Source organism: Balaenoptera musculus, chromosome 6, assembly GCF_009873245.2.
Source record: "Balaenoptera musculus isolate JJ_BM4_2016_0621 chromosome 6, mBalMus1.pri.v3, whole genome shotgun sequence".
Classification (NCBI taxonomy): Eukaryota; Metazoa; Chordata; class Mammalia; order Artiodactyla; family Balaenopteridae; genus Balaenoptera; species Balaenoptera musculus.
Genome location: NC_045790.1, coordinates 97187358 through 97215203, shown reverse-complemented (window position 1 = coordinate 97215203; position 27846 = coordinate 97187358). Strand labels below are relative to the sequence as shown.

At 45.5% G+C, this 27846-nt stretch overlaps 1 protein-coding gene across 1 annotated transcript; it reads left to right on the top strand.

The window, feature by feature from the left end:
- The first annotated feature begins 2986 nt into the window (after positions 1–2986).
- On the top strand, positions 2987–27433 carry TNFSF8 (TNF superfamily member 8). The gene is made up of 4 exons (XM_036854268.1): positions 2987–3470; positions 13187–13229; positions 25096–25167; positions 26637–27433. The coding sequence occupies exons 1-4, from the start codon at positions 3276–3278 to the stop codon at positions 27029–27031; spliced, it is 705 nt and encodes a 234-aa protein (XP_036710163.1). The 5' UTR covers positions 2987–3275; the 3' UTR covers positions 27032–27433.
- The last annotated feature ends 413 nt before the right edge of the window (positions 27434–27846 follow it).

The window sequence follows — 27846 nt, the reverse complement described above, 5'->3', positions numbered from 1 at the left end:
TGCAGGGTGGGCTGCAAGGACTCAAAAGACTGGAAAAGTGCAGACCGCCCTCAGGAACTCTTAATCTTATGCGGAAGGCAAAGTTCACGACAGGTGTCAAGACAAGTAGATGATGAGATGCAATGTTATGTGGCATGAAGACAGAGGGCTCTGGAGAGAGGCTGCTGGTGGACTTGAGAGGTCCAGGCAGGCTTTCCTAGAGGATGCAGCCAGGCTGGCAGGGGCCTCGGGGAACAGGGAGGATCTGAGGCGGTGGGAGAGTGAGGAGAACGTGGCAAGAAGCCAGGGTGTGCCTAGGATACTAGCAGAGAGGGCATGAGAATGAGCACAGGGTCTTCTAAGTATGTCTCTACCCCTCCCCAAGGAACCTCCCTCAAGTCACTTCCATTCCTTTGTCTCTGTTTCCTGATTTGAGGATTGAGGGCTTTGAGCTAAATCACAAGTTTCCAAATTGCGTTCCATCTTAGAGAGATCCCAGGTTATTAAATGATAAATGAACAGTCTGTGCTCAGCCCTTCTCCTCATCCTGCTTCTGCTTCAACCAGAGAACTCCACTTTCCTGCACTGTTACACTCACTGTACAGTTTCACTTCCAGAAAGGATTTGAAAATCACTGAGCAAGAAACTCTGTAAAAGCTCTTTCCATTTGTACACTGGTTGGCTGGAGAGAGAGGAGAAAGAAGCCAGTTAGCACAAGGGATGGGACCACTCGGTGGGCCAGGCTAGCTTCTGGCACAGCTTGACAGCAGAGAGGAGTTTAGACCAATGGAGGTGAGAATTAGGAAACCACTGATGGCTCATGAGTGGAGGAGTGCCACAGGGAGAGGAGTGAAATTGGGCCCACAAGCAGCCAGGGAAGCAAACTGCTCTGAAAATCTCAACTGCTCAGAAGGTTCTGAGTGAAAAAAAACAAAAGGGTGATTTTTCCCCCTTGTCAGCCTTCCCTCCCAGGACATTGTACTGTATGCAAAATGTGTAACTGTAAGACAAACATTTTTTTCCACTGCCCTTCTGAGCCCCACGGGCCTTCAGGAAGACCTGCACTTCAAGCAAAGCCTTTTTATTTTTCAACACCCACAGCTTCCATTCAACAATCAGAAGTTTTCCACTTTCATCAAAGAGACTGCAGAGAAAGGTCGAGGGGGCAGTCTGTTCTCAGCAGCTCTGGGAAGGTTACAGAGCCCCCTGCTACCCACTCACTGCTCATGCCCACCACAGGACACAGTCTTCTCCCCGAATCAGCCGGGTGCATACCCCACAAAACACTGGCTTGCTTCATTCCCACCTCCGTTACAGATCAAATGAATGCGTGCACCTACTTCTTCCAAAACCAAGTCCAATGTGGGATCAAGGGGACCTCAGCTTCCTTGACTATAAAATGGGTACACTTTACACCACTCTATTTAGCACCCCCAAAAATTTACCTCTTGATGGCTCTTCCATCTCCAGAATCTATCATTTTATGGATTCACTTGGAAGGAATATCCAGACCAATTCCTAGAGTGACTCAACTTAGGTGACGGTCAGCAGTGGGATCTCTGCAAAGGTGGCAGTGGTAATAATCCAAGCTTGGCTTTGGACACAGGACCTTTCCTTGGGGGGATCTGGGATTTCTGCTTGCTCTCAGAGATATACGGCAGCCAAAAAGTGAGCAGAAAGGGGAGGGGTGCTACCAAGACCCGGGTACTTCCAAATGAAGTTTTCAAAGAGCTACATCCGGAGGCACCAATTATGCAGTGATTCACTTTTTAAATGGTATTTTGAAATGGAGATCATTAGTAACCACAGATGTGACGCAGCTCTGCCCCCCAGAGAATCTATCTACTCTATCTGTCTAAATTGCAGACTATTTGGAACGTTGAACCAGAATGGTCCAATACCATCTGCCAAGTCTATTCCCGTTCATGAAGTACTCTTATATAACTATCTCATTTGATCTTCATGGTGGCTGTCAATGCAGATGGGGAAAAGAGAGGGGCATAAGGATTTGTACAAGGACCCAAGACCATTATGTGGTTGGGCTGAGACAAGACCTCAGGTTTTCAGCCTTCAAGTGCAATGACAGTTGAAGGGGCCAGACGAGTATAGCTATGCACCCAAGTTATCTTGCAACTTTGACTGAGGCAGTGTTCATCCTCTCTGATCCTCAATTTTCCCACCTGTAAAAAAGAAATATTAGCTGCCTCAGAGGGCAGAGGTGAGGGTGAAGTGAGGCATTGTGTAAATCTCCTAGCACTGCGCCTGAGACAGAAGAGGTTCAAGTGTAGTGGTCACATACACACACACCACACAGCACACACAACACACAACACACACATAGGCACACATCATGCACCACGCGTCACGGAGGCACACCACACATGCACAGCATACACGTATCACACACCCACCGTCCACAGGCAACACGCGCACACACCATACAGAACACACACCCCCCCTGCGTTCTGCCCCATACCGCTTCCCCACACCCACCCTCACTGCCAATTCCTTCCCCTTTTTCTGAGTTTTATGGCAGGCCCAAGTTTATATGCAAATTTAACAGATCCCAGTACACTCTGCAGGAATTTTTGTTCAGAAGATCAGTGTTTCCAGATTCCTCCTCTCAAACAGTATCTTTGAACCTGTCACCAAATTTCATACTGCCATGAGCTTATCTCCCTTTGGCTCAATCTCCACATTTGTGGGCCCTTCCTTCCCAGATATCTGGTAGTATTTCCAGTTTTTAGCAGGAGCCAATATTATCAACCCTTTTGAGTCATTCTACCACAGTCCAAGAAATCCAGCCTCCCCGAGGCCCAGCAAAGAGACATTTTTCTGATGAGGACTTCTGAGCCACAGGCCTTGCTAAAGAGAATGTGCAGCTTCTCAAGCCGGAAGGCGTTTTGTGGCTGAGTGTGATTGAAACAGAAGTTGCTTTGTACACGCACACACACACACACACACACACACACACACACACACACATACACAGCAGAGTAGGGAAACCGTCATTTTCCTACTCACCCTCTGACATCAGCCACCTTCTCTGTAGCTACAGTTTCTCTTCACTCACATTAATCCCTGGCGATGAAAAATGAACCTCTCCCCCACCCGCGCTGCTGCCTTTCGCCTCACGCCCCCAGAGAAGCATTTCTTCGTGAGGCAGACGGTGAAGGTTTTTTTCCAAGTCACATGATCCGGGATGCAGGGGGAGAATCCTTCTTGGAACAGAGATGGGCCCAGAACCGAATCAGATGAGGAGAGATAAGGTGTGATGTGGGGAAGACTATATAAGAATGGACCCAGGGCTGCAGCAAGCACTCAACCCACTGGCCCCTTCTCAAGACCCAGCCATGCATGTGCCCGCAGGCTCCGTCACCAGCCACTTGGGAACCACTAGCCGCGGTTATTTCTATTTCACCACGGCCTCACTGGCTCTGTGTCTCCTCTTTGCTGTGGCAACCATTATGGTGTTGGTAGTTCAGAAGACGGTAAGTGGACTTCTCTTTCTTTGCCTTTGCTTTCTGATTTATGTTCAGTTTTCTCCAGAGAGAGAGAGAGACTTGTAAATGAACTTAAAAAAGAACCTGTATCATGCAGAGAAAGGGAGCAAAGAAATGGGAACTTAACTCTGTCAAATAGTTTGGCTTTTTGAGAGAAAATTTTGTTGAGCCATCATCTCCAAACTTTCCAGACTCACAGGCGCCAAAAGAAGGGCGAGGAGCTCTTAGCCTTGAGAAATTAATATTTAAATGTTGCTGAGCCAGAGCAACATTCCTATCAAGGAAGGAAGTGAGAAGGAAACTTGGTAACACATTTGTACAACTTGGTATCATGTCTTCGATGCCTTCAGACCAGATTCCAAGGTTCTATATTCTCTGTCCAAATGTTCCTGAGACTTCGGAGGCCTCATCCAACGCTAAGAGCTTTTTTTAACCTGGAGCTAAGTTTCAGAGGCCAAAGTCTATAAGAGAAAGAGGCAAGAGAGAAGATCAGGGCTTCTTAGAGCTTGGGCACTTCAGCGTTAAAGCTCACAAGACAGACTGAAAGCTTCCTCCTGAGCCACTGCTTTGAAGAGCTTAGCTCTTCCACAAAAACATAAAAAGCACAGAGGCAGAACCTAGCGATGTTTTTCACACCTGTTCCCTTGAGACTGCTCAGAATTCTGAAACTACAAGCAATTATGGGTACACACTGTGAGGTCAAATGGTCTCAGGAAATTCACCTTTTTTTGAAGTAAATGGTAAGATTTATTGTGAAAACAGAAGAGATGAAGGCGGAAGCTTCTTCATATTTTAGGAAATTGGTGTTTACAGAGAATCCACCAGCATGTATTTTATAGAAAATACTGTACTGATAGTATATATTGCTCATGAATTTTTTAATGAAATAATTTTGATAGTTTAAGAACTGTACCCCCCCCAACCTGCCACAGTAAGTACATTTTTATTTATTCCTTCAAAGCTCCCATTTTTTATGGTATTATCATCCTGCAGAATTTGTTCTGGTTTCCTTTAGTTGTCTTAGGTTGAATGATCTTTAACTTATTGATTGCTAAAAAGAACCAGGCTTTAAAAGGCTTTGGTACCTGTTTCTCAAGCGTCATCAAGCTTTGAAATTTAAATGAAACTTTGAGGCTCATATCTCCATAAAAGTGAAAGAAAACAGAATTGCTAGCATTTGAGATTTAGATTGTAGAATTTATGAAAGTCATCATTTAATGGGCTCATCTACATCTACTAGGAATAATACTCTTGAAAACATTCTAGGACACTTTTTTTTTTTCTGTAGAGGCTCTATAATTTCTATAATTCTAATCTGAAGTAAACCAGAGGTGTATCATTTTATAGCAAGAGCCAAAGCAAAGAAATTAAAGTGGTCTTTGAAAAGTTCTGTAGTTAAAGGTTGCAGCTAGAACTGCTATGAGACAGAGAGAGAGAAAAGGAAGGAAGGAAGGAAGGAAGGGAGGAAGGAAGGAAGAAGGGAGGAAGGAAGGAAGAAAGGAAGGAAGGAAAAGAGAAAGAGATGATGGGGGTGTAAGGTGTGGTGGTAACATATAAAGCTAGAGAGAGCTCCAGAATGGTCCTTATTCAAATCCCACTTTTGTTTGAACTGATTCTTTCCATGAAGGAACTAGAGTGGAACTTTCGCCCTCGTTTTTGTAAATGTGGGAAATGAGGAACAGAAAGGGGACAGGGCTTGACCTAAGTCGTCCTGAGAAAGTGGTAAAGACTGCTTGACTATTTAATCAGGACACCATTCCCTTTGATGATACAGCCAGCCACAGAAGCACTAAGAAACTCTGTTCCTGCTCTTCTCTTGGGAGCGCTATCTTCTTGGCATCCATCTCCCTGACTTACCCTCACGTTGGGATATGAAAAGATTCACTTCAAAGCCTGATTGTAGGGTTTGGTGTACTGTGATTTGTTAGCCGGAGAAATATCAGTTACTTGCTTAAAAGAACTGCAACACTAAAAGTTAAGTGTTTTACACATACCATTTCCAATAATTTGTTCAGATATTAACTGTTAGAAGAGCTAAGAAGAGAAAGTTATCCCCTTGAGCTTGAGTTATCAGGAAAGGCTTCCTACAGGAGGAGGGAATGCAGGCTGGCTTTAGGACAGGTACAAATGACAGTGAAGAGACAAATGAAGAGACTCTAACAGGACTTCTGATAAAGAAGTCAATGGGAGATAACCAAGGACCTTAAACTCATATCCCAATTATTAAAAATGGAATGGATTGGTGGCCACATAGCACTCTACTGTGAGGGTGGATAGGGGCAGGGGTGAGGACCATAAGAATGGTTCTATTGGCCTAAGAAGTCACAGTTCTAAATAAAAAGGCACATGCACAGACAAAATTTAAAACAAGCTTAACTCATAATATATAATAAGCGATGGAAGGTAGGCACATAGGGCTACCATGAGACCACAAGTTAAGGAGACAGAACATTTTCCCAGGCAGATCTAAGAAAAACTTCACTGGAGATTGAAATTTCAGTTTGGCTTGAGAAAGGTGCACAATTTCAAATGGGTGAAGGAAGAATAGAGGAGAGAGCTTTCCTGGCCAGTGGAACAGTGTGAGAAAAGTGATGGAGAAGAAAAGTGAAGGGCATGTAGGAAAATCAACAAAGATCGCCTTGAGATTTGGCTTCAAGGCCAAATAACTCCAAGGCCAAATTCCTTGGGGGAGGCAAAGAAAGAACTTAGGTTTCAACCTCAAATATTTATTGAGCATCTGCTCTGTACAGGACATTGTTCTAAGTAATGGGTATAGAGCCTTGATCAAAGCCAACAAAATCCCTGCTTTCATGTTACTTATGGAACTTATTGCCTACTGATGTCTTAAGTCTCTGTGGTGGCTGTATTTTATTTACCTTTAAACTATTATATTTAAAATATTATATTCTTGTGGTTTAAGAAAAGTGAATAGTAAACAAGGGAAAAGAAAGAAAAGTAGAAATCTCTCACACTCTCCCCACCCAACCACCAATCCCTCTTCCCTGAGATAATGACCATTAACAGATTCTTCCATGTCCTTCCAAAAATCTATGCTTCTACAAATATACAGTATACACATGTCATTATAGTAAACTCATAAATTTGCACCTTGCTTTATTGACTTGACAGTATATCTTGGAGATCCCTCCATGCCAATACATGGAAGTCCATCTCATTCTTTTGAAGAGTCCCATAGTATTTTACTGTACTTCATATTTCATCTGTGCCTAGTGAAGGACACTCAGGTTTTCCTCTAGAAGTTTTGCCCACTGTGCACATCTACAAGTATATCTGTGGGACAAATTCCTAGTGGTGGTAATATAATGTGTTTTTCATTTCTATAAATAATGCAAATCAGCTTCCAAAGAGATTGTACCAATATACTACTCTTGAGGAAGTAAAAGTCCTACCAACAAAGAGACAGATCTTCATGGGAAAGACAGAAAATTGACTTCTTACTGAGTAAGCACAACAGAGTACATGCATATGTGTCAGGATGAAATTTCACACAATTCATACAGCAAAGAAAGAAAAACAACAAAAAAAGAAAAATAATAAAATTTCTCATATCTCCTCCAGAGACGAAGGGTTATATATAGATTATATATAGGCTACAAGGTTGACACCAGAAGTGTTTACAGTTCAAGTGGCTCTGAGGTCTTCAATCTTAGAGACATCTCTGTTACAAACCAGGAGCCTGGACTTATCCAACCCCTAGAGAGATCCATTTACAGTCCACAAGTTTAGAGCAAGGGCTTATTATGTCCTCTAGAAAGAAGAGAAAGCAGCTGCCTTCTTTCCCTTTATCAGCAAAGAAAATTCTTTTTTAAAAAAAATTTATCCTTACAATACCACTCCTACTTCCCCACCAAGAGTGGAGTATAGGGGTGGTGACTGGTGGTCATGGTGGTAAGGTTTTTTGGTTTGCTTTTCAGCCCAGTAAAATATAGGGGAGAATTGAAATGCCCTGTGATTCTTCTCTCTACCCAAGTTACTCTCTCCAATGCATTCAATTTATCTATCCAAAAAAGTTCACTGAAAATCTTCTCCAGGGAAAGCCCTATGCTGGGCCGTGAGGGAAGGACCCAAGTAGGTAAAGCAGGACGCTTTTTTCCGAGAATCTCTAAGTTGGAGAAATGAGGCCCAAACACTCAAGAGATTGAATTTGGGGCAGAATGGCACTGAATGCCATACCAGAGGAGAGGAAGACAATTTCTGCTTGGGATGAGGGAAGGCTTTGCAGAAGAGCTTAGAAGGGAAGCTGTGCCTCCTCCAAGAATTAGTAGGATCACGTCTTATGCCCAAAGTTTTATTTTGAAAAACTTTAAACCTACAGAAAAATAGAATGGTAAACACCCATATAACCTTTCACCTAAGTTCATTGTGTTAGTATTTTGCCATATTTCTGCTCTTTCTATATATATGTAAGTAATTTGCAGATAGTGTGACCTTTCACCTGCATGTATTTCAGCACCCATTTCCTACTTACTGCAGTGCCATTATCATAGCCAAGAGAGTTAATGTTAATTTGGTAATATCACCTTATTATAATATATAGTCCATATTTTAATTTCCTTCACTTGTTCAAAAATGTCTTCTACAGCTGTTGTGCCTTGTTTTGTTTGTTGATCCAGAATCCACTCTCAGGTTATCTGTTCTAATCTAGAATGTTACTGTTTAAAAGGTGGTCCTTGGAGCTTGTTAGCAATGCCAAGTCCCATTCTAGACCTGCATTTTAATAAGGTCCCTGGTGATCTATAAACACATTAAAGTTTGAGAAGCACAGATCTAAAAATCTCCTCTGCTCTTTGTTGTTTTTCACGGCATTGACTTTTTCAAAGGGTCAGTTCTGTTGTAGAATAGTTTACGTTTTGGAACTGTCTTAGTGTTTACGCGTGATTATATTCAGATAAAACATTTTTGGCAAGAATAGTACATAGGCGATGTTATATACTTCTTATTGCAGCAGGGCTAGAGGCATATGTCAGGTTGCCCCATTATTGGCAATAATGTTTAGTCACTTGATTCAGGCGGAGACCACTGGCTATCTCTTTAGTACAACACTTTGTTCTTTCTTATTAATAAGTAATCTATGGGGTAATACTTTGAACACATACCAACATCCTTCACTCCACGTTTTTGGCATTCTTTGATGATGACCCTCATCTGAGTCAGCTAATGCACTGAGGGTTGAAGAATGATAATTGCCTAATTCTATGATTCCTTTTGCGTTTATTAGCTGACATTCTTCAATGGAGAAGAGCTCTCCATTGGAAGGATGGTGGCAGGTGGAGATGGTGCCGGGCATTCCAGGTGAGGCAAGAGTGAGGAGACGCACAGTCTGGGAGAAGGCAAGCCCAAGTGTGAGGACAGGAGTTGCGGGGCCAGAACAGAGGTCAGTCCAGACTGCACAGAGGGGCAGCAGGACTTAGAGCTAGGTGGCAAGAAGCATTGATAGAGGAAGATGAGAGGAAAGGAAGCCACCCTACAAACAGACTAGGAAGACTTCCTAAACCCATACATGAGCTCAGCTCCACACTCAGCCTCCAGAAGCCATTCCCCATTCCTTGGGGAAGGAAGGCCTCAGTATCCTGATTGCCTGTTGAGTAACGTCTTTAAGCCCTTGTTATTCAAAGTGTGGACCCTGGCCCAGCCGCACTGGTATCATCTGGAAGCTCATGAGAAATGCAAAACCTAAGGGCCCATCTCAGACCTACAGAATCAGAATTAGCATTTTAACAAGATCCCCAGTGGGAGAAGCAGTACTTTAAGCCACTGTATTCCAATGACCACTTTCACTAACATTACCAAAACAAAGGCTGCCAGGGAAAATTTTCTATGACCTCCATCCACTTTCTCATGGAGTCTCAGGAGGATTTCCTGCCCCAGCTTCATCCTGCCCTACCCTAGAGAGGCAATGTGGCTTGGCATTGAAGAGCATTGCCTTCCAAGTCAACACGCCAGAGTTTGAATACTTTCCTTGCTATTCACCATCTATGGGACCTTCTATAATCATTAAGTCACTTCTCTAAGTCTTAGTCAATCACTAACTCTTGGGGTAAAGATCAAATAAGATAATGCATGTAAAGCATTTAGCCCCCGAGGATTAAGCACCCTCATTAAGTGCTTAATCACGTTCACTGGAAAATAAGAGAGGCATTCCTGGCAAAGGTCTCCATGGCCCACCTTACAAGATGTGAGGCCACCTGGCATATTCGAAATATTAGTTGCCTTTGGCCATTTTCCATCAGAGAGGGTATCTTTTTTCAAAGTAAATTTGGGAGCTGACTCCCCTGCTTTTCAGCCCAGATAAAATATAGGGGTGAATTGAAATGCCCTGTGATACTTTGCTCTGCAAAAAGAAATAAGACTTTCAAGGTATTGAGGCAAATTAAGCACCTCATTAGGATTAATAGGGTAACCAAAATAACTACAGTTTTCAAGTACTTGCTAACACTCTATGTATAGTATCTTATTATGTCCACAACAACCCAGCGGAGGGAAGCATTATTAGCCCTGTAATCACAGTGATTAAAGGAAATGGGAAAACAGACTCCTAGGCGGGGAAGATGGTCGGAACAGGCCATTTCACCTGGAAACAGGTTAAATGTGACGTTTCCTCCCTCCACACACAGAAACATTGTTGAGGATACCCATTAGACACACAGAGTCTGGGGAAAAAGAGAGAGAGAGAAGTGCACTTAAGGAAATGTACCTGGTTGGTAACCTCGGAGATGAAGTTTCCTGAGCTACTCAATGGAGCTGAGAATGACAACTTGGGAGGGTCCATTTGCTTGTGTCTATGTCTAGCCTATGTACTATTGACCGCAAAGCCAAGTTGCTAAGCAAGGTAGTTCACGTTTCCCCAGCCAAGACCCGGACCCCCAGGCTAGGTATGGGAAAGAATTCTAAGACTGGGAGGTACCTTACTAAAGAGTAATAGATAGGTGGGCAGCACTGAGCATAGCACCTAGGGTATAAAGAGTCCTCAGCAAAATTTAAGTCATCATCTCTTTACACCCTACTTCTGCACCTCCAAATACAAGGACTACTAAGGGGCGGGGGGCTGGGGAAGAATAAGCTTTTCTATCCTTGGCTTCTGAAGATAGCATCTCTCCTGGGGCATAGAAAGAGCATTGGAGAATTTCAGTCTGGGATCTGGGATTCCACTGACTTATGAGTGTCTCAGTCTCCTTGCCTGTGAAACTTAGCTTGATGGACTAAAGGATGCCTTGGTTCCCCTCTGGCCCTGATTCTCTGATCTTGTCTACCATGGGTAGCCAAGGGAAGCTCTGGAGACCTGTCCTCATCCCAGGAGCTCTTCAAGATAGGAATAGTCACACTTCTGTCTTAGATGTCATGGGTCCTGGGTGAAGGTTCAAGCAACAGGATTCTTTCCTGTACTATGAAGCTTTGTTTCTGACATCCTCCTGTCTGAAGCTAGAAAACCAGAAAGCCCTCAAATGGCAGAGACTCCCCCTGTACCCCCAACCGCCCATGTAAATTAGATCTCCTTCCAGATATTATCTCTTAAAACCTTTCTACTCAAATTGTGTTCTGTGGGCCAGGAGCACCGATGTCACCTGGGAGCTTGTCAGAAATAGACTCTCAGGCTCCACCCACACGTGCTGAATCAGCACTTGCATTTTAAGGAGCTTCCCAAGTGATTCATACACATGCTAAAGCTCAAGAAGTACTATTTTGCAACACTCTGCCTCTCTCCTGGCCGCTCTTGCCACAACTTGCAATTCTAATTAGATATTTACTTGTATATCTTAAATGACTGCTTTAATGATCGAGCCATAAAATCCACAGGACGTCTTCCAATGACTAACTTAGAGCCTGGCACACACCAGGTGCCCAATTCAACATGTGCTGAATGTATGATTCCCTGGTATTTCCCAACTGCCAGTGGCCGCTGGGATGGCTCCACGGGGGCTGCTGCTCTGGCAGCCTCTCACTGTCCCTGGACATGTTCCTGGGCAGCCGATGAATTCAACGGGTCTTAGCACCACATTTAAACGTAGATGTTTTCCTTCACGTCTTTGCACATCACACTAATCGACGGACATGCTTGGCAGTAAACTAGGTGTTTATTAAATTATGAAATGCTGTTTGTTGTCTCACAGAGGCAACCTGGAGGGGAATTTTGTGACATCAGGTTTTCCTTTGAAATACATGTGCAACTGAGAGACCACAAATGTACAGCACTGTTACTTAGGTTAAGAGCTTTCAACTAAAGCAACAAAACCATAGACTGTTAGAGCAAGGAAGGAAGGACCTTCCAAGCCAAGTTCACTTCTTTTCCCTGATAAGCTGAAGCTCCCAAATCTATACTGACTTCCATCTCCAGATCAGTGCTCTGCCGGGGCTTTGCTTCAGGAGTCTCCCTCGACTCACCGCCACCCATCTGGGCTGGAGAAGAGAGTCACTGATCAGGAGAGCTGGCAATCGAAGGCAAAGGACAGAGCCCCTAGAGCAATGGTAGAATAAAGAGGGGACTCTAGATGGTCCCAGGTGTTCATACAGAACACTAAGGAAATAAGATGTGGGCAGCTGCTAACTTCTTGCTCCGTTAGAAGTTGGGAAGTTGTTTTCACCCTTGTAAATGCTCACATTTCTCTAGGTCTTTATTAATATTTCAATCCAATGCACTATAGGAGATCCTGACCAGGATAGGTCAAAAGATAAAGACGACACTTCATTCCTTATTGGCAGGACAACTGAGGGGTGTCTCTAATGGCTGAGGTGGGGAGAAGGGGGAGGGAGACCGGGGAGGAAGCTAGTCTCTGAGGAATTAGGGGTGAAGAGCTGTGCCCATCTGCTCCTGTTGCCCGTACTCAGAGCACCTGGGCAAGACCTCCTTTCATCCCCGCCACTCCCCAGCCTGGGGGCCCTCCTTCAGAAGACGATCTGCTATCAGATTATCTGCTATCAACCTCTTACTTAACTATGTAAATGTTTATGTATATATTTATGCTTATTACAGAATAAATAACATAAAACATGTGAATATTAAAATAAATAATAGACATTTATGCTTATTTATGTTATATATTTATAAGTATTTAGATGTTATAGTCAAATATAAACTTGTAATAAATCCATGAGGGCAGGGACCCAATTTAATTATTTTTGGTATCTTCGCAATGCTTGGCACGTAAATGTTCTATTAATTCAGAATTTCCAACCACAGGAGAAATAGAAATGGACCTTCCTAGGTATGTTTACAACATACTTTCACTGTCTACTGAATCAAACATAGAAAAAAAAAACAAAACCCACATATATTTATATACTACACTTGTTTGCTCTTACGTTAACCAAAGTAGGAAAAAATAACACATGTGGTGATAGAAACAAAAAGCACTGGACTGAAAGTTGAGTTGCAGATTCTAGTCCCTGAGCTGCCATAAGCTTTTTACCTCTCGGCCCCCAGTTCCTCACATGTGAAATGAGGATAGTAATCCTCCAGTTGTGTTTCTGATAAGCAGGTTGTTAAGCAAATGGATGAGAAAGCCCACTGTAAACTAAGTCAGTGAATTAATTTTTTTTAAATCTAAGAGTCAGATGGAACATGAATTCTAAATTGCACAATACTTTGAGGACAACCAAAATGGAAAAGAAAAAGACCAGCTGTTTCAATCTGATGACATTCTCATGCTGCCTTTTTTTTTTTTTCTTTCCTCTTTCTTCTCTTCCAGGACTCCATTCCCCACCCGCCGGGCAAATTCCACCTTAAAGGAGGTAAGACTTTGGAATGAGGAGTAAATGTGCAGGGGCGCATCCAAATCACATCACAGATGATTAATAACCAGAAACATCATGATAGTGTCCAACAGAAGAGTGGGTGGAGGCGGACGTGGGCCGTCAGGGCAGAGCTGATGCATCTCCATTCATCTGAGCAGCCGCTGAGCTGCACTCACATCCCCACAAGTTCTCCCACCAGCCCTCACCTCTCCCACTAGTGAAAATTGTACCTCTGGCATAGGCTGTCACACGGACACAGAGAGGAACACAAAGCAGCGTTGTGTTAAGAGCTTAAAATCTGGAGTCAGGCAATATGGGTATGAATCTTGGCTCTACACCCCACCTGAGAAACTCAGTTCCTCATCTGTGAAATAGGACTAATAATACCCACCTCATGTAGGTATTGGAGAAGCTGTCAGATCTCTTCCAGATATTGCTTAGCATGGTGACCAACACATAGTAATCATTAAATAACTGATAACAGACAAAATGCATAATGAAGCTGAGGGCTTGTGAAACAGACCTCCCCACCCCTCATATTTCCTATCACTTAAGTCACTAATTAATGCATTGTCTCTACTAGCCCCACAGTGGTGATATGCAGAGTTAGGTTAACATGGAAAATGAAAAACTTTGGGATCCTCTGATGAATGTTTTCATTGCACAGAAGAGGAAAAGTAAGACCAAGTGAAGGGTCTTGTTCAGAGTCATATGAAGTCAAACCTAGAACCCAGATGTCCTCATCTCTAATCCAGTGTTCTTTCAACCCAAAATCTTTAGCCCCATCTCAGTCCTGTAACCTTTAGAACCTAGCTAGCAGCTGGATAACCAGACAGCTCAGAGAAAAAAAGTAAAAGAGAAAAAGTGGGTCATTATAGGCACCTGGATAGAGACACCAGGTCATGCTTGGGGCCACAGGACATAAGTGTCTGGACACAGCTCCTCACACCAGCAGCCATCGCACTTGGAGTTTCCTTCAGGACACCCTTAGTCATGCTTCTCCTGCTATTTGTCACCCAGAGACTTAGAAAGTAAGGGCAAAATCCCCTAAGAGGAGCAGCATTCTGGATCTTTCAAGGCAGACTAATAATTACAGCTTTGTCAACAATAGCTTAACTTTGGCTGGAATTACTTAGCATGTGACCTCAGTTCCCACAATGCCTCTGTAGACAGTCACATTAAGGTAAAAAGGAGCATGGCATAACGCAGAGGTAAGCAAACTTTTTCTGGAAAGGGCCAGACAGTAAACATTTTAGGCTTTGCAGGCCATAAGGGTCCCTGTTGCGAGTCCACGCCACTGCTGTGGTGCAGAAGCAACCACAGACTCTGTGCAAACGAGCAGGCATGGCTGCGGGCCCACAGAGCTTCATTCACAGAACGAAGTGGTGGCCTGGGTCCCACCCACAGACCAGGGCTTGCTGCCCCCCATCATGGAAACAGTCCCGGCTTTGGAATCAGAACACCGAAGCTTGCAAGAAACCAAACACACTGAGTAAATGTCACTTTCCCTTCCCCAGTCCCACTGTCCCACATCCATCCAGATTTTCCAGGTTTTGACGAGAACTTCATTTTTCAAGAGGGCGAGATGGATCTTTAGGGAGAACATGACCTCAATGACAAGGACAATTTTGATCAGGCAACACGACCTCAGCCATTCTGGGTCTCAGTTTCTGCACTTCCATCGCAGGTCACCAACTACAGAGGTTCTAACCAGTGATCCCCCTTTTCCCATGGCCAACTATGCTTTCCTCTGAGAGCACCTCCTTTTCTACAGCTTTTTTTTTAAAGGGAAATTTATTATTTTTATTTATTATTATTTATTTTTGGCTGTGTTGGGTCTTCGTTGCCGCGCGTGGGCTTTCTCTAGTTGCGGCGAGCGGGGGCTACTCCTCGTTGTGGTGCGCGGGCTTCTCATTGCAGTGGCTTCTCATGTTGAGGAGGATGGGCTCTAGGCGCGCAGGCTTCAGTAGTTGTGGCACGTGGGCTCAGCAGTTGTGGTTCATGGGCTCTAGAGCGCAGGCTCAGTAGTTGTGGCGCACGGCCTTAGTTGCTCCGCGGCATGTGGGATCTTCCCGGACCAGGGCTTGAACCTGTGTCCCCTGCACTGGCATGCGGATTCTTAATCACTGCGCCACCAGGGAAGCCCTCTACAGTTTTTTGGTATTAAAATGTCCTTTCTTTTACAACATGAAGCTGATATAGATGGGAATTAAGTTGGTTTGCTTTTAGTCAGAGTTATTTTGTTTGTTTGTTTTAATGGTCACAAGGCAAAATAATAAGCTGCCCATTGTATACTGGTCACTGAATTTACATTTTGGAGTAATTATTTTGATCCATAAAATTCAAAGTTGTGGAAGCTGTGGACTAGATCACTTACCAGATCACTTCTTACATGGGCCATCACTGTAGATATCAGAACACAAACTAATCCAAAACCAACCACAGTTTACAATTCAATGTTTCTGCAACCAGTTAGAAAATGCTAATAATTCTCACCAGGGCCATGAAACTTTTGTTAAAGACCTTCCCACAGCTCCCCTGGATTAATCTTAGCCTCCATCCTGTAAGCAAACAACATGGGGATTAATAGTCCCATTTTGCAGATGATGAGCTGAGGGAATCAAGGTGACTTGCCCAAGGTCATCTAGGGAGTTGATGGCAGAGCACGGATCAGAATCCAGGGCTCCTCTCTAGCCCCCGCATGATGTGCTTCAGCCATAAAATGTCAGTGACCTACTGTGCGTGGTCCCTAGCTTTCTCCTGCTTTTAATGCAAGTTTCCACTTCTCTTAACTTGGCAAACTACAGACACAGTAGCAGGGTGAGGTGGAAAGAACACTACCTTGGAGCAAGGCCTGGGCTCCAGAACTGACCTTCACACCAGCAGGCTGTGTTTCTCTGGGCAAGTCTTTCCTCCTCTTTGGGTCTCATCTATAACATAACAACGGTGTACTGAATGAACTGGAAGGGCCCTTCCAACTTTGACGCTTTATGATACTCTACTCTTTCATTCAATATGTAAATATAGAAAAGTCTAAAAAGATTATTCCTAATAACCTTGAGGAAGTCTGCATCCGCAGCCTCCTCCCCCAACAAACCCCTCTTAAACAGGCAGAAGCAGCAAACTCCCTTTTGAAAAGCCATTGCAAGACATTCCAGACAGAGAGGCATCGTCTCCCAGAAACTCCAGGGAGGAAGCCCCAGGGGGCAGCATGTGGTTTGTCACTGGGGCGGACAAGAGCAGAAGCCAGACACTTCCCAGGGAGACCTCTGCCACCGACTGGCGGAAACTGCCCACCATCAGCAGGAAGCCGGCAGCAGCCCAGAGCCTGGAAAACAGGGCCATGTCCGTACACTAAAGTAATGTAACACAGGATGACACTTAGCTGCAGGGAAACCACAGAAAGCCAAGGCTTTTTTGTAATGAGAAGATGTCTGAGTCTCAACACAAGCTTCCCACTCCCAGCCAGGAGACTTGTCACTGGCAGCCTGCCACCTCACACACACTCCGTCGTGCTCAGGACTCAGTGGCCCATGCGGGGGCCCAGCCGGGACTAAGGGCAGGAGGGGAGATGGGAGGAGAACCTTTTCCCACACGCTTCTCCTCTTCCCTGGCAAATGCAGTCATGAAGGACTCCTGCACAGAGCCACTACGAGGGTGAAACGGGACAGCAGATACGACCCTTGTCTGCCACGTGGTCGAGCATAAGTCCTCTGGACACAGAGTCCAGGCGGGCTGGGCGAGGGAGGCTGGTGCTGCTTCTCGTCACTTCTTGTTCCAGTCTCCTGCCTCCACGGCGTTTTGACTCTCACCTATGCTCGTGTATGTGCCTTATTTGCCCAAACCCCGGAACACAGCCCCCCATGCCTGAGGTCCCCAGAGCTCCAGACGCACCCGCAGCTGTGTGTAGCAAAGCTGACAGTAGCATTTAGGGTGCTTGGAGAAGCCGGTGGGGCAGTGCCTTTCGTCACGGAGGGTGAGGCAGACTTGAGCTGCAGACCCCCCTGTGCTTGTGAGGGCTCTGCGCCCCAGCCACCGGGGCCTTCTCGAGGGACCGCCCTGCTCCCTGGGGTTCGGCCCACCGCCATGCATACTGCCCTGCTTCCACGCTCTCCTTCCCATTTTCACCACGCCTTCGCTTCCCCTCACAAACTCTGCAGACATTCAAATTCTACTGCCTTTATTGCAAACTAATTTTGGTCACCTTGGTCTCAGCCCCAGGCCTTCCTAACTTCCCAACAACAAAATACCAGTTCCTAGCTGTACTGGAGGAATTCTGTAGACAACCTGTAAATCAGTTTTCCTTTTATTCCCTTACTAGGGACGTGTGAGGATCTGGTGGAGTGAAAATAATAAACACTGATGGGTCACTCACTCTGTGCCACGCACTGAGCCGAGTGCTTCGTGATTCACTCGTACAGTCTCACAACAAGTCCGGGGGATAATTATGAGCCCCTTATTATTTATAAGTAGGGAAACTAGAGCACAGAGAGGTTTACCGACTTGACTCGCCTAAGATTGCACAGCTAGCAAGGAGTGGGGAGACCTCCAAGTCCAGGCTGACCGCCTTGGAGCCCTTTTGCCGAACCGGGATTGTACGATCAGATGCTGAGTACGGCACGACTGTGTTTCCTTCCAGTGCCCCTATCAGTCCTCCAAGGCTAGGAATCCTGCCAGGGCTCTCTGTCACTTCCTCAGCACCTGCTCCTGCAGCTGTTTGTCTTCTTGTCACTGAAGTACGCTCTCTGTTGTCGAGCTCTGAGACAGAGAGGGCCACTAGGGCAACCACACACGTGGGTTTGCACAAGAGGTGAGGTGGTAGGGGGCATGAACGGCCCACGGCAGGGGATCTAGAGGCCAAATTCAAGCCCCAGCTTTGCAGCTGAGGAGTCATGAGACCTGGGATGATTCCTTCCTCCCCACAGCCTGCCAGTTAGAAGAGTTTGTCTTTCCTGTGAATGTCACGTGGCCCCTAATATCCCAAGGTTCCCTGGAGGCCCTGAGGAAGTGGGAACAGTGGATAGACCACATGAAGTGGTCCTGCACCCCTTCTGTGCATTCCCCACCCTCAGCCTGGATTCAATCTCCAGCTGGGGATGAGGTACAAAAGGCAGAGAACTGGGTTGAACTCTGGAATACCTACATTCCAGTCCTAGGACGTGAACTCCCAGGGACTGGAGTTTCCTGTTCTTGAAAATATCAGGCATGAGGGGGGGCAAGCCAGCTGACCTGACCTGGCATGGATTTTGCTCTGAATAGAACATTCCAGGAATCAAATATCTTAGGATTCTTTGACCATTTCACCGTTCTAACAATTTATAATTTTTGCATGGCTCGGCAGGCTACCTTCCTCCCCATTTCCCCTGCTAAAGAGAAAATGTGGGCATTACAAGAGATCAAGTAAGTTGGCTCTCTAATTGTAACTAGTGAACCCACCCCCAGGGAAATAATACAAGCTGCCCATCGAAGGCAGTGAAACTAAACCAAGGGGCTGGCTACTCACCAACCCCCCCGCTCGCCCTGGTGTCACACAGCTGGGATGCAGATGACTGCAGCCCCGCCAGGATGCTGTGCTGGCGGCAGAAGAGGCAGGTCGAGAAGCAGCAGCCCCCTCCCCTAGAAAGGCTGAAAGACAGCAGAGACCTCACTTCTATCAGGTGGACTGATCTGGATCGAGACTGCCCAGTCTACAAGTTGTTGTCGTTTTTTTTTTCCACAGCAAGTGGGGATACCCCTGCTCATGGGGTAACTGCTTTTCAGACAGTCACAGGCTTCAAAGAGCTTATTGGCTTCTCCATTCACGTTAAACCCATTCACTTAAAGCCCACTCTTAAACTGTCTTTTTTTTTGGGGGGGGGGGCCTCACTGTGAGGCACGCAGCATCTTAGTTCCCTGACCAGGGATCGAACCGGGGCCCACAGCAGTGAAAGCACAGAATCCTAACCACTGGACCGCCAGGGAATTCCCTTGGGGTCTTTTCAATCCTGACCTGTTTCAGTATGTAAGATAAAACTATCTGACTTGATAGTTTGATCAAGCCTCGCCATGTGGCCAAAAAAAAAAAAAAAAAAAAGACCTCAAAATCCTAAGTAACCTTCAAGGGATTCAAATGAATTTCAGCTCGATCTCAATTTGTACTTACTGGTGACTTTCTATGTGCTTAACACTGAGCATGCCGTAATGGCTATTCCCCAAATGCTGTTTGTAAACCCAGGGTCACCTAGTTGTCCTTTGTTTAACAAATAACCCATCCTGGAGTTTCTTCTGTTACTAGTTGGCCTGGTGGCATCGAGAAAACGGTCCAGCTGAAGCCAGCTGAAATGACCCTTGGTGAAGGATTCATTTTGATTCTGAATTCAACTGATAGTAGACTCTCCCCTAGATGTCACTGTTGGGACTCTCCTAGATATTCCGCCAAAGGGAGGAACTAAGAAGCCAGGACATAGTAGATGCAGAGTCATGAGGATGATTCCTCTCTTTCTTGGAAGGATTCAAATATTTTCAGCAGATGGGAGGAGGATTATTCACACTTCCCTGGGAGCATCAGATGGCTTCAAACACTTACGTACATAATTGAGAAACTTCAATCCATCAGACAATGCCATGAGCTCTGGTTTAATGAGCATTTCATCAGCCAGATCATTTCATCAGCTAAGCAGCACTGCTAAACTGTGCCACTGTAACAACTAGGGAAAGAGGAGTGGGGGAGGAAGGGGCTACCATGTGCTGTGCCGGCCACTTGATATCCATAATCTCATTGCATCTCTGCAACATCCTTACATTTGGGTTGTTACCATCCCCACTTCACAGATGCAGTAATTGAGGGTCAGTAAGGGAAAGTGACAGGTCTGAAGTTAAAAGCCTTGACCAGGACCCAGGTGCTCTCTTTGAGATGCACTGTGTTGTTTGTTTTGCCCTGATATCAGCCTGGAAGGTGCCTGGCACTCAGACCACATACTTTCTGGCTGGAATGATAAGTGTGGTTTGTTTTGCCCCCTTGGGCATTGTTGCATCTTAATGGAGGTCTGATTGCCCCTGACTTATGACTTGGCAGTGTTCAGCACACCCGCCTGAAGTCACCTGCTGCCATTCTCCCAGGAAGAGGGAGCCCAGAAGGCTCATTTGTGCTTGTTTTCCCAGCACCACCAGCTGTCTCATCAGTTTTCAGTCCAGTGTGTATGGTGGCCACAAACCCACTTCTTCCTACATTTAACCCTTCCTGCTACATGGAAAGACTAAAAAATGGGACTGAGCCCTGGGCTAGGAGTCAGGAACTGTGTGCTCTGAACCCAGCTCTGCCACTAACCTACGGTGGGGTCTTGAGCCAGACCTTCAGTCCCTCTGGGTTCAGTCTCCCCACTCATAAGTCTAGGGTCTTGCTTAACTTGGCATCTAATGGTCCTCTTGGGTCTAATGTTTTGAGATCTCAAGGTGGGTTCCCATCTTCAGGATGCCATTATTCTGACCTCTAGAACATGACCCTTTCAACCACCGTAAGCAACATCTCTCTCCCTATCTCTGTCTTACGTGCACCTGTCCAGGACGGTTTCATTGGCACATATTTCTCTCCAGGCTTCCAAACAAAGCCCAAGAAAGTTCCATGATCCCCCTAGAGGAGGCCAAAGCTTGGGAGAACGCTTACAAATCTTGCCCATCTGAAGGCCTTGGTCTTCAGAAGTATTCACAGAGTACTTGAGTTGTCCAAAAGATGGAATGTCCCACAGGAGCACGGAGTCCTGGGTTTTGGCCTTGCCTCTGTCACTGACTCATGGGGTGACCTAGGACAAGTCTGCTGGGGGGGTAACATTGGGGAACACATGTGTTACGTAGTTACCCAGCCTGGACCAGATGAGTTCTCAGGGAACTTCCATTTCTATGAACCATGAAAACCATTACAGAACCAGGCTCCTCATAACTTCGATTGTCCCCAGACCTAAAATGCTCTGTTCTACTGATGCAGGTGTCTGGAAATCTTAATGTGTGAAGACAGATTCCTAGCTGGGGTAGAGCAACATGCCTCAAAAGACAGACAGTTGGAGCTGGGACTGACTTTCTGTCCCCACAGCAAGCCTGGTGGTGTACAGCTGGGTCTACACAGCCTGCTAGAATCAGCTAGAAGGGCCCTTCTAGATCATCAGATTCATACTGCTCTTCATCTAGCTAGGGACATGACAGCCCAGAGAGGGACAATTCCTAGATTCTAACTCCCAGGCCATCTACTCTGCCATGACTTGCAGATTGTTCTCATTTCCCCACCCTAGTGTTTAGTTCTTCAAACTAAACCCCTCCAGACAGCAAATCTGGTTGGGAAATGAATGAAACAGAGGTGTGTTTTGCTCCCAATGCTCCCAAAATTCAAAATTCCAGGAATACTATAGGATTCCTGTCTCATAACCAAAAAAGAAAGTCAGAGCATGGATTCACAGGATGATGAGGAGACTCAAGCCACATGACTAATGACCCATGAACCATTCATCTAGGTCTTGACAAGAGCCTCACGACCCTCACATCAGTCCAACATGACTTTGAACAGCACTAATTGGTCAAATATTTGAGCTGCTGGCACTGTGACTTACAGTGTGAGTTGTGTGTCCTTAATGAAGGTCTTCCCACTGCCTCATCTGAGAAATGGGAACAAGAGTGGTGTTAATCATTAGCTGAGTGCATCATCTCCTTAAACTTTCATGGAGCCTTCGTGTTTGGGCCCCAGAGAGCCGGCCCCCATCAGCTCTGGCCCTCCTAACAGCCTTGGCAGCTGCTAAAGGCCATCAGTGTGCCCTCCTCTGGGCTCTTCTCCAAGTTCAGCAGCCCCATTCCACCAATAGCTCCTCCGGTGTCCTGGTTTCCCAGCCCCTTCATTTAGCCAGCTCTAGCAATGTCATTCTTCAAGGGAGTTGCCTCTGTTTTCCCTTTCTCTTGAAACATCTAAAAGATTCTTTAAGAAAAACTAAGATAGGCCATGGCATTTGACTTCAGGAAATGCAAATGCTTCAAAATAAGGTGTTTTTTTTTTTTTTCCATCCTTGGGTTTCTCAGAATTACAACTGAGGTCAACCCAGCAAATATGCAAAGACCAAAGGGGAAATAAAAAAACAAGAACATGCATGTGTGAGAGGCAAGCCCAGGCTTGTACTTCTACAGCCACCCATTTACAGAAGCTCACCTGATAGAGGCCACCACAAGTGACATGGTGTGAGGGGGTCTTCAGCCAAGGAGTAGAGCCTGTTCCTGGTGTGATGTGCTGGCTTCAGCCAAGGGGTGGAATCTTAACCTCCCGTTTAATCTAACCTAACCTGCAGAACCAATGGGAGACTGAGGCCAGGTGTTATTCCAGCCCGGAAGGGAAAGCAAGCCAAGACTCTGCAGTCACCTCACTCAAGCCTTAAGAACTTAGCTGACACCCACAGAGGGGAGTAAGAGAGACAGACTAGATGATTCAGTTCAACATTTGCAGAGCATCTTCTGAGCTGGCAGTGGGGATAGTTAAACGGTAGTCTCTGCCCTGAGGATTCACCATCTAACGGAGGAGGTAAATACCAAACAGACGGAGGGGTCAAAGAAGGGTTCCCAGAGGCTGTGCTTTACACAAGGAACAGCTTATCAGTGAAGAGGGGGATTCCAAGTGGAATGGAAAACCAACATGGTGTATTTGGGGGCACCCCAAGGCCCCAACCTTCAGTAAAATGGTCAAAAATCCACTCGGGCATTACAGTCAGATAGCCTGGGTTTGACTCTCCACTCCACCACTTACTAGCTGTGCGGATGTGAACTTTTTAAAGCCTCCGTTTCCTTATGTACAAGACAGAAGTCACTAGAGTTCCTTTCTCGTGGGACGATTGTGAGAATTAAGTAAAATAATGCATGTAACGTGCTTGGCAGAGTGCCAAGAAAACAGCCATCAGTCAATATGTATTAGCTGTTATTATTATTATTACTAGCACTACCACTACTACTATTGGGACAAGTACAAGAGAGTACAGGGAAAGAGGGAAAGTGAGGGAGGAGACTGCAGAATTCCGTAGGGATTAGAACACAAGGGAACACGAATGCCATGTGGAGGAGCTGGGCCCTGATCCTGCAGTCACAGTAGTGTCAGAAACGGGTTCCAAGCAGAGGGGAGATGCAGCCAGACGTGCCTCTCTGCGATTCCTTTCGACTTGACGTTCCACATCCCAAAAAGAGAAGGCTGAGCCAGGGGGGCTCCCTACCAGTAGTCAGAGCACATTTAAGGATGAACAGCCCTCGGGAGTTCCCTGGTGGCCTAGTGGTTAGGATTCCGGGCTTTCACTGCCATGACCCAGGTTCAATCCCTGGTCAGGGAACTGAGATCCCGAAAGCTGCACCTCACGGCCAAAAAAAAAAAAAAAGAATGAGCAGCTCTTGTTGCCTCGTTGTTGTGAATGTGGCTGGACACACCCCGAGAGCATGCGCTGCAGGCAGGACAAGAACGCTAGTTGGAGGATGCGTGAGAGATGGCATCAGAAGAATGGCAGCTGGCCTACCAGCCCTCCTCAGCCAAGAGACCTTCAGACCAGAAGCTCTACATGCCTTGAGGGAAGAAAAGGATGAAAACTGCCCCCTGCTTCTGCTGTGGGTGCCTCTAGCAGTGAGCTTGTTCAGACAGCAGAGGGGGCTCTTCACTTAGCTTTGCGCCACTCCCAGGACCCCACCCCGCTTTAAGGAAGGCCAGGAGGGATCTTCTCAGGCCTGGACATAGAAGGCAATGGGGAAGATGGTGAGCCCAACGTATACTACTTGAAGATCCAGTGAACAAGCCTACTAGGATGTGGCCACTTCGACTGAACGGCTGCCTAGTCTCTGATGGATGGAATGAGTGATCGTCTCTGGTGACACCGTCAAAAAGATGTCAGTGTCAGGTCTCAGATCTCCCAGTTTTACAGATTAGGGAAACCAAGACCCAAAGAGAAGAAAAAATTTGCCCAGAATAAGTTGAATTCATGAGTCTTTGCAGGAAATGTATAACTTGGTTCTTTGCATACAAAATAGTTACTATAATAAGAAGCTAAGCTGCCATCACCAGTGAATATATTTAAAATATTTTTATTTCTTAAATTCCACACTGACATAAACATTGTCTTTTCTCCCTGCCAAGGAAGCTCCAAATAGCAGGCTCCCTGATTAGATCTCTTTGATCCTATATCCTCTTAAAATTGAGCACCAGGATGTGTTTATCTCCTTTGTCTAGCAAAATGGCCCTGAGGAAGAAACCTGATTCTCTGGAATCAGATAGACATGGGGGTGGATCTCAGGGTTTCCACCAACTTGCATGACCTTGTAGCACTGACCGTGTATCGACATTGTCTAGGATTAGCCTTACAGAGTTATTCTGAGAATTAGATTAGATGAAATATGTATGTTTCAGCTAGTGCACTCTTAAAGGAAGGGTGGCAATAATTACTCCCAACCTTAGTGTTCTGACTACCACTGCCTGGCTGAGTGACTGATGTAGGACAATGTACTTAATCTGTCTGGTCCACACGCTTTTTTCCATCTCTCAAAGGGACGTAATAATACCTCTCTCATGGAGTTATTGCAATGATCAAGTGAGGTGGCATATATAAAGCAACAAGAATGCACCTGGTACATATAGGGACTCAGGCCCTATCTGTTTCCTCCCCCCAACTTCCACAGTCTTTTGTAAAAGCCCAAGTGGGAGCAATCACGTTTTAAAAAACCTTCTAAGGTACTTGATAGCAAAATGAGAAATAAACAGGTCTCCTTTTGTCCCCCAAACGGAAACAGAATAGTAATCGTCTCCATCAAAGGGTCACGGAGAAAGATCTGGTGGCTCCAGTTCCCGGAGCAGAGAGAGGCATTTAACATGGGATCTCCTTATTTTTAGGGAATTGTTCAGAGGACATCTCATGTATCCTGGAAAGGGCTCCATTCAAGAAGTCATGGGCCTACCTCCAAGGTCAGTAACCGAATCCAGGAACCCAACCACATGAGGGCCACTTCTTGTGGCCTTTCTGAAATTTCTAAGCCAGAGGTCACAAGCAGAAGCCCACGGCCAAATGTGACCTGCATGTGCATTTTGTTTAGCCTGCATGATATTTTTTATAATTTGAATTTAAATGCCTTAGGGGGCGAGGGGAGAGCATTACTCTTGAAAGCTACAAGGTTCCCACTTGCTCAGCCTCATTCACTCTCTCAAGTTTGCGTCCCTGGCCTGTGAGGGCATTTGTGCCTCACCGCACCACCCCTCTTTACTCATCCATCTACGGGCTGCAGGCCAAGTGTGCAGTACTTTTCCTCAGGCACGGGAAGCAGGCTCTTAATCTCTGCCTCTATCAAGTTATTCATAAGGGAGCCACAAAATTGCCCTGTGCGCAGATTGACAGCTTAATGACCATGTTGGCACAGGGTCTATTTGCATATTGCAGCATGCTTCGGGAGAGAGGCCCCTTATAGATGAAATAATAAGAGGCACTTACACTGGGAGAGATGAGGTACAGAGGAGATGGCCAAGATTCTCTGAAATAGCCATTCTGCTCATTTAAAAAATTCAATTTTGCAGTCAGCTTAGTTCTCATTCTTCAGCTGAATTGCAACGAGGTTTAACGGGAAGCAATTAAAATGAACATGCCAGCTTCCCAATTCTGAAAGACACCCTGACCAATCAGTGCCGATTTTCACTTGTTAAGACTCAGAGACTTGGCTTCCGACGCCAACTTGTCAGCTTAGAGGATCTGCTAATTCTTTGCTTTTCTATAAAACCCAGCTGGGAAGAGGCCCTTAATGTGCACTTGAGGGGTCTACAAAATTATGGCTGGCTGCCCTTTTAAAGAGAGGAAGACATTTAAAAATTCAGACAATGAATAGTTAAGGGATGTATCTTAATGTGAAAGTTAACAAATTGAGATTCTCCTGGACCTCTTGATGCCTAAATTGTTCACTAATTGAACAAAATTGTTTTTTTCTCTGATACTTTGTGCAATGCCTACCAAATAGCAGTCCCCCATTGATCAAATATTCCTTGATTGGTTGATTAAATGTCCATGACAGTCCAGAACTTATGGGGAATACAGTCCAGGAGCTTATAGTCTGAAAAGGGAAAAATAATAATTATAATAATAACAGAATGATACAACGATTAAATGGGAAACAGTTCCGTAGGAGGTAAAGGTCTAATACCGTGTGTGTTCTGACCCTCCAGCTTTATGCATTAGAGAAAAGGCAGGGGGTGGTTTTGTACCTGTACCTTGAATACTCAGTAATGCCTAGGAGTAACATGGAAGATATTCCAGAGGGTTGAACCAGCAGCCAACATTATAGAAAACACAGGACTTGAATGGGGAACCTTGAATAAAGACTTCAAATTTTCCAATCCACATCTGAAATTTGCCTAATAATTCTGAGGTTCTTTTGTCCTTCTCTTTCCAGTGTCAAAGCATATAAACAAAACCAAGTTGTCTTGGAACAAAGATGGCATTACCCATGGAGTCAGATATCAGGATGGGAATCTGGTGATCCAGTTCCCAGGTTGGTACTTCATCATTTGCCAACTGCAATTTCTTGTGAAATGCCCAGAACATTCTGTCGACCTGAAGCTGGAGCTTCTCATCAACAAAGATGTCAAAAAACAGACACTGGTGACAGTGTGTGAGTCTGGAGTGCAAACCAAAAACATATACCAGAACCTCTCTCAGTTCTTGCTGGAGCACCTCCAGGTCAATGCCACCATATCAGTCAAGGTGGATAAATTCCAGTATGTGGATACAAACACCTTTCCTCTTGAGAATGTGTTGTCCATCTTCTTATACAGTAGTTCAGACTGAACCATCCCTCCTGGCCTTCAGGAAGAAAGCAACTCTCTACCATACAGCACTTCATCCTTCCAGACATTTGGGGAAAAAAGAACACTTTAGGCCAAGACTGAAACCACAAAGGGAATTAAATAGTACACTTCTCCTTCTGTTTCCTGGGAAGATACAATTCTGGGTTAAAAAGAGAGTTTTGAGTGAAGTATCTTCCAGATAGAAGGCAGGGACTCAATGTGGTGTGGTGAACAAAGCCACACACGGCAATCAGAAGGGATGGGTTTATGCCCAGCCCGATCACTAACTCACTGTATGACCTGAGCTAGTCCTTTCCTCTCCCTGGAACTCAGATTCCACGTCAGAAAAATCAAGGGGCTGAGTTTGAATCTCTCCAAAGGCTCTTCCATCTCAGAAGATCAGGCTCCCTCATCACAGACCTGTGAACTAAGATTCCAGGCAGGGCTTCCCTGGTGGCGCAGTGGTTGAGAATCTGCCTGCCAATGCAGGGGACACGGGTTCGAGCCCTGGTCTGGGAGGATCCCACATGCCGCGGAGCGACTAGGCCCGTGAGCCACAACTACTGAGCCTGCGCGTCTGGAGCCTGTGCTCTGCAATAAGAGAGGCCGCGATAGTGAGAGGCCCGCGCATCGCAATGACGAGTGGCCCCCGCTTGCCGCAACTAGAGAAAGCCCTCGCACAGAAACGAAGACTCAACACAGCCAAAAATAAATAATAAATAAATAATAATAAATTAAAAATTTAAAAAAAAAGATTCCAGGCAATGTTCTCGAAGCCCCTGACCAAAGGAAAGTTCCCCGCACTGGCATAAAACC